The following is a 6118-nucleotide window of genomic DNA, read 5'->3' as shown; positions in this document are numbered from 1 at the left end:
CAAGCAGCAGAGAGCCCGCAAAGCCTGTAAAGGGTGAGGGTGATGAGGAAAATTCTTGGGGGAATAAGAGTTTTGAAGGCATAGCATAGATTCCAGAGTGCAATGCATATGCACAAGGTAGGACACAGGCTCAGAAGGTCTGACAGGAAGCCAGGCTTGCACATGTGGCTGACCTTTGGGCTCCTCAAAAGCAGGAGGTGAAGGCTAAGGCAGAGTTGCAGGCAGCCTGGCTAAGCATTGGTGGACTGCCCCCGATCAGAAGCCAATCTGCAAAGACTAGACAATATTGTTTTCCTTTCCTTTTTGGCTCCAGGCCCTTCAGGAAATCTCTGTCAAGTCACTCTCTGACCACTGATAAAATAGAAGGACAACTTCCGTGAGCACATATCACAAGGATTTCAATCATTGCAAAAATACATATTCCAATGTGTGTATATACTACAATTTGTTTATCCACTCATCCCTTGATGGACAGATGGGTTGTTTCAACCTTTTGAATATAATGAATAATGCTGCTGTGAGCATTCACGTACAATAATTTGTTTTGGCGCCTCTTTCAATTCTTTTGGGTGTACACCTAGGAGTGGAGTAGCTGGGTCATATGGTACTTCTGTGTTAAATTTTGTGAGGAACCAACAAACTGTTCTCCACAGCAGTGAAACCAGTTGTATCCCCACCAACAATGTACAGAAGTTCCAATTTCTCCACATCCTCACCAAAGTTCATCTTGTTACGTTCCTTAAAATAAAAAGCTATAGGCAATGTAGTAGGTGTGAAGTGGCATCCCATTGTGGCTTTATTTTGCGTTTACCTAACAACTAATAGATTTTCCTCTGATCATTGCTTTTGCTCTGTCACACAGGTTTTGGTATGCTGTGTTTCCATTTTCAATTGTCTACATGTATTTTTAAATTTCCCAACTTGACACATGACATATGTAAACCCATCTAGCTGGGACATAAAGGAGTTTTGATGCATGCACTTTAAATCCCATTGTTATCCCATTTCTGTGCAGAATCTTCATGTTTTATAAATGGAAAAAAAGTGTATAAAAAACCCACTTGTTTGGGTTAGAAGGTGCCTCCTCCTCAGGGATGAAGGCAGGGACGTTGAGGCCTGGACCTACTGGCTCGTGATTGGGGCAGGGAAGAGCAATGGAGGACACACAACATACAGCTTGCAACAGCACTCTTTATTATGAAACCAAACAGCAATCGTGAGTGGGGAAAAGACACAGAACAGCTGACCCTTCAGGTGGCTATGTTACCTGGCCTACAACGTAACTTTGGCTTCTTGGTCAGCCAGGCCTCCAACTCCAGGCATGGGCGTGGCCTGAGGCTGGAGAGAAAAGATGATGTGGATGAAGACAAAGATGACATCCAAGCACTCCTTTTAGGGGATTTCTTTGAAGGCCTCCTCTGGGATCTTGCCCTCGGTCTGGAGAGAAGGAGTCAGAATGTCAGAAGAGCCTGCTCCCCGAGTTCCATTCCCAGGCCACCGGCCTCCACCTTCTTGGCCTCCCTGAAGGCCCAGAAACGTTCATCTCTAACCCACTTGATTTCCAGACCTCACCTTGAGCATACTGCAGACCTGACCAGCTCTGGTGTAGTTCCATTCATTGTCCTGAAGGCACCTGCAGTGGGAGAACAACAGGTGATCTCCATTAGTACCACAGTACAGTCACGCTGACCATGCAATGCCACCTCTAAATCTATGCCACTTTCTTGCTGGGACACATGTACCAGTATGAACACTATGTGTAATGACGAAGAAAGACCCAGTGAAAAGCAAACCATCTATCACTAGCATTCATGCCCACTAGAATTCAAAACAGAAAAGTAGAGCTGTTCAAAAGAACAAGGGAATTCAATATATACTGATCAAGAAAGATGTTCCAGAAAATAACAAATGGAAAATTCTAAAGTACAAGTCTCCAACCATCTTTTATTGAGATATAATGCACACACCATTTTAAAGTATACAAATCAGTGCTTTTTAGTACATTCACACGATTGTGCAACCACCACAACTATCTAATTCCAAAGTAATTTTACCACCCCAAAAAGAAGCTCCTTAACCATTAGTGATCACTCCCTATTCCTCCCCTTCCCCCAGACCCTGGCAACCACTAATCTGCTTTTGGACCCTGTGGATTTTCCGATTCTGGACATTTCATACAATATTTGACATTTTGTGACTGTCTTCTTTCACTTAGCATCATGTTTTCAAGGTTCATCCATGTCATGACGTGTATCAGAACAGTATTCTTTTTTATGACTGAATAATATTCTACTACATGGATGTACCAAGATTTATTCATCCATTCATCAGCTACAGGACATTTGGGTTGTTTCCACTTTTCGGCTATTATGAATAATGCTGCTATGAACGTTCCTGAACAAGTTTTGGAGTGAACATATGTTTTCATTTCTCCTGGTGGGATACTTAGGAGTGGGATTACTGGGTCATATGGTAACTCCATGTTTAACATTTCGGGGAAGTGCCAAACTGTTTTCCCAAACCACTGCTCCCTTTTATATTCCCATCAGTAACACACGAGAATTCCAATGTCTCCACATCCTCACCAACACTTGTTATCATTTGTTTCACTGATTAAAGCCATCTTAGTGGGTGTGACCTGGTAACTCACTGTGGTTTCAATTTGCATTTCCTTGATGACTAACGATGTTGAGAAGTTTCTCATTTCCTTCTTGGCCATTTATATGTCTCCTTTGGAGAAATGTCCATTCAGAGCCTTTCCCCAGTTTAAAAAAATTGGGGTGTTTGCCTTTGTATTGTTGAGTTGCAAGGGTTCTTCACATATTCTTGCCAGATATGTGATATGCAAATATTTTCTCCTATTCTGTTGGTGGGCTTTTCACCTTTTTGATACTGTGCTTTGATGCTCAAAAGGTTTTAATTTTGATGAAGTCAACAATTTATCTACTTTTTTTTTTGGTTGCTTGTGCTTTTGGTGTCATATGTAAGAAATGATTGCCTAATTTGTGAAGACTTACACCTACGTTTCCTTCCCAGATTTTTATAGTCTTAGCTCTTACTTTTAGACTTTGATCCATTTTCAGGCTATGTTTGTACATGGAGTGTGAGTCAGGGGTCAAAATTCTTTGGTTTGCATGCGGATACCCACTTGTCCCAGCACCATTTGCTGAAAACACTATTATTTTCCCATCAGATATTTTCAGCACTCTGTCAGGTTGATAATCAGTTGACCATAAATGTGAGGGTTTATCTGTGGACTCTCAGTTCTATTCCACTGATTCATACACTGTCCACAGGCCAGTACCACGTAGTCTTTATTACTGTGGCTTTGTAGCAAGTTTTGAAATTGGGACGTGTGAGTCTTCTAACTTTGTTCTTCTCTTTCGAGATTGTTTTGGTGCACTTTCACAGGAAGTTTAGGATAACCTTGTCAATTGTTGCAAAGAAGGATTCTGATAGGGACTGCATTGAACCTAGTTTGCTCTGGGTAGTACTGCCAATGTAATAATATTGCCTTCCAACCCATGAAAATGGAGTGTCTTTCCATTTATTTAGGTCTTCTTTATTTTTTTCAACAGCATTTTACAGACTCGGGAGTATGAGATTTGCACTTCTTTTGTTACATTTGTATCAAAGCGTTGTACTATTTTGATGCCATGGTAACTGGGCTTGCTTTCTTAATTTCATTTTTGGGTTGTTCATTGCAAGTACACGGAAATACAAATAAGTTTTGTATATTGGTCTTGTATCCTGCAACTTTGGTGAACTTGGTTATCAGCTCTAGTAGGGTGTTTTGTTGGTTGGTTGGTTGGTTGGTGTGTGTGTGGATTGTCCTGGATTTTCCATACACAAGATAATGTCACTGAGCATTATACCATCTCGAAAAACCTTTACACATGTAATAGTATGACACCTTTTTCATGGGCTCACTTTTATTTTTTGGAAGCAAAATATTCAAAAAGCTATTTTTCCAAATTGCTTTCGAGTTTCCATGATTCACTCCCCCGCACATTCCCATGCACACCCAGCACTCACTTCTGAGACCACTCGAGTTTCATCCCAGACAGGGTGGAGAAAGCCTGCACCATTTCCTGCTGCTCCTGGGAGAGGGAGGAGGGTGTAGGCATTGAGATGGAGAACGCACTCTTGAGTCTCACTGGGGCTGGCATCCCTCACAAACAGTTCGTCATTCACAATGCATAGACTGGAGGAAAAATGAGCCCTCAGACATGGACACATGGACCACCCCACACCCCAAACAACGATCCTGCTCCCACTGCCACTCAGCAACTAGTTTCCTTCCATATCCTTCCATATCCCTGCTGTGTCTGTATCCCAGGTTCCGTTACTGGTACCTCTGCCCCTCCCCACAAAGCCCACCTTTGGAGAGACTGTCTACCACCTTCACTCGATTTATAGGTTTATCCCCAACCCACGGGCAATTTCGCATTTACCCTTTACCACAGCCCAAGGAGTGGACGGTCTGATCGCCATTCTCGGAAGAAGACACTGAGTCACAGAGAAGTCATGTGGCTTGACTAAGGTCACACAGCGAGTGAGTGTTGGGTCAAGGAGAGAACCCATAGGCTGATTCCAGAGCCCATGAAGACTCACACTTCCAGATCCCATGTTCTTCTTAACCACTAGGCTAGACTGCTCCTGGGATCTCCCTGCTGGCTTTCCACAATTCTGAGTAAACCTAAGATCTGCGCCACCACATTCCCACGCCCCTGAGCCCAGGCTGGGATGGGCATTCCCGCCCACAACAGGGCTCTCACCTGGCATAGCTGGCAGGGGTAGCGATGAAGATCCGGGTGAAGGCACGCACACAGCCCTGAGAACTTCCTTCCACTTCAACAGCAAACAAACAACAGTACCCCTTAGAGCCACACGTGCTGTACATGTTCACGTGGTGGTCCCCAGTCAGGGTGTGACTGGACATTCATGCTGAGAGGGTAGTTGTTCACAGGGGCCAAGGTGTCGGGTATGGGGAGGGCAACTATAAGAGCAGTCTGCGCCCAGTGACAGGGCCCATGACAAACACTACACAAGTTCACGGGATGCATTTTTCACAGCCGCCCAAGAGGTGGATACTACTACCCCATTTTGCAAATGAGGAAACTGAGAGGTTCAGTAACGGCCCAAGTTCTCAGAGTAAGGATCTGGGATGAGAGCCACCAAATTCCACAGCCTGTGTCCCCACGCCTGTCTGCCCTGCACACCCTGGGCAGGGGGAGAGAGCAGTGAAGCATCTGGGGAGGGGGGTCTACACACACTCACCTTCCTTGAACACCCTGTTGACAGAAAAGCAGAGCATCATCTACTGAAAGGGAAGAGCCCAGGCGCCCAGTCACCACCTCCACCGCCCACCCACCTGCAGCTTCCTGGGCCCACCCGAGGGAGAAAGCAGGTGCTCACTGTTTGGAACCACGTGTCCACCACTAAGGAGCTGAAGTCATGCTGAGTATTGGGCAACACACAGAGAGTGTGCACAATGACACGTTTTGTGTGCTTCAGCAGCTGGACCCGCAGGTCTGTGAGGGGAGGGGAAGCGAGCGAAGGTCAGGGGCTGCCACGCCCTGGGCCCTATGATTGACCCCTTCACCGCCCTTTCCCACCCAGTTTTCCCATCACACAAGCATGGGGGTCCTTGAGCTTCTTTATATTCCTGCTGTCCTTGAAGTACTTGCACAAGGTGCTTCTAGGAGACAAAGAGGAAGAGTGGGTGGTGGGCGTATGTAGGAGCTTACCTGTGTCTGCTGGGGAGCCACACGGCCCGGGAGCAGAGTCTGGGCTGTGATGCTCACATGGCTGCGTCCTCGGAGTGGAAGGGAATGGTCAGGGAGAAGCAGGCCTCCTTGTGATAAGCACCAAGGAGATGCTGTCGGTCTCCACAGTCATGGATCAAGTAATACCTGAGGGGGAGTAATGAGGACAGATCTCTGTGGTCTGGACCTCAAATGAGACGTGAGAAGTCCGATGAGCAGACCTGTGCTTAGGTGGCCGCAACTGTCCTAGCCCTCCTCCCCTTGCTCAGACTCCCAAGGGTACTTACAGCTGCAGGAATTACAGGATTAGACTCTTCAGTGTCTCAGATCCTTTATAGCTTTCCTGGAAT

At 45.7% G+C, this 6118-nt stretch overlaps 1 protein-coding gene across 1 annotated transcript in view; it reads right to left on the bottom strand.

The window, feature by feature from the left end:
• Positions 1-1270: 1270 nt before the first annotated feature.
• LOC113616471 (nuclear RNA export factor 2-like) overlaps positions 1271-6118 on the bottom strand; it is a 29313-nt gene continuing 24465 nt past the window's right edge. The window contains 10 exon segments of the mRNA XM_027099812.1: positions 1271-1437; positions 1573-1633; positions 4036-4145; positions 4147-4204; positions 4779-4851; positions 5281-5323; positions 5419-5534; positions 5637-5701; positions 5808-5915; positions 6056-6111. Coding sequence (XP_026955613.1) covers positions 1393-1437; positions 1573-1633; positions 4036-4145; positions 4147-4204; positions 4779-4851; positions 5281-5323; positions 5419-5534; positions 5637-5701; positions 5808-5915; positions 6056-6111 — 735 coding nt within the window. The 3' untranslated portion in view covers positions 1271-1392.

The sequence above is a fragment of the Aethalodelphis obliquidens genome, unplaced genomic scaffold (genome assembly GCF_003676395.1).
Source record: "Aethalodelphis obliquidens isolate GAN/ISIS:26980383/991018 unplaced genomic scaffold, ASM367639v1 scaffold143, whole genome shotgun sequence".
Classification (NCBI taxonomy): domain Eukaryota; kingdom Metazoa; phylum Chordata; class Mammalia; order Artiodactyla; family Delphinidae; genus Aethalodelphis; species Aethalodelphis obliquidens.
Note: the sequence above shows the minus strand (reverse complement) of the source record. Positions and strands in the feature narration are given on the sequence as shown.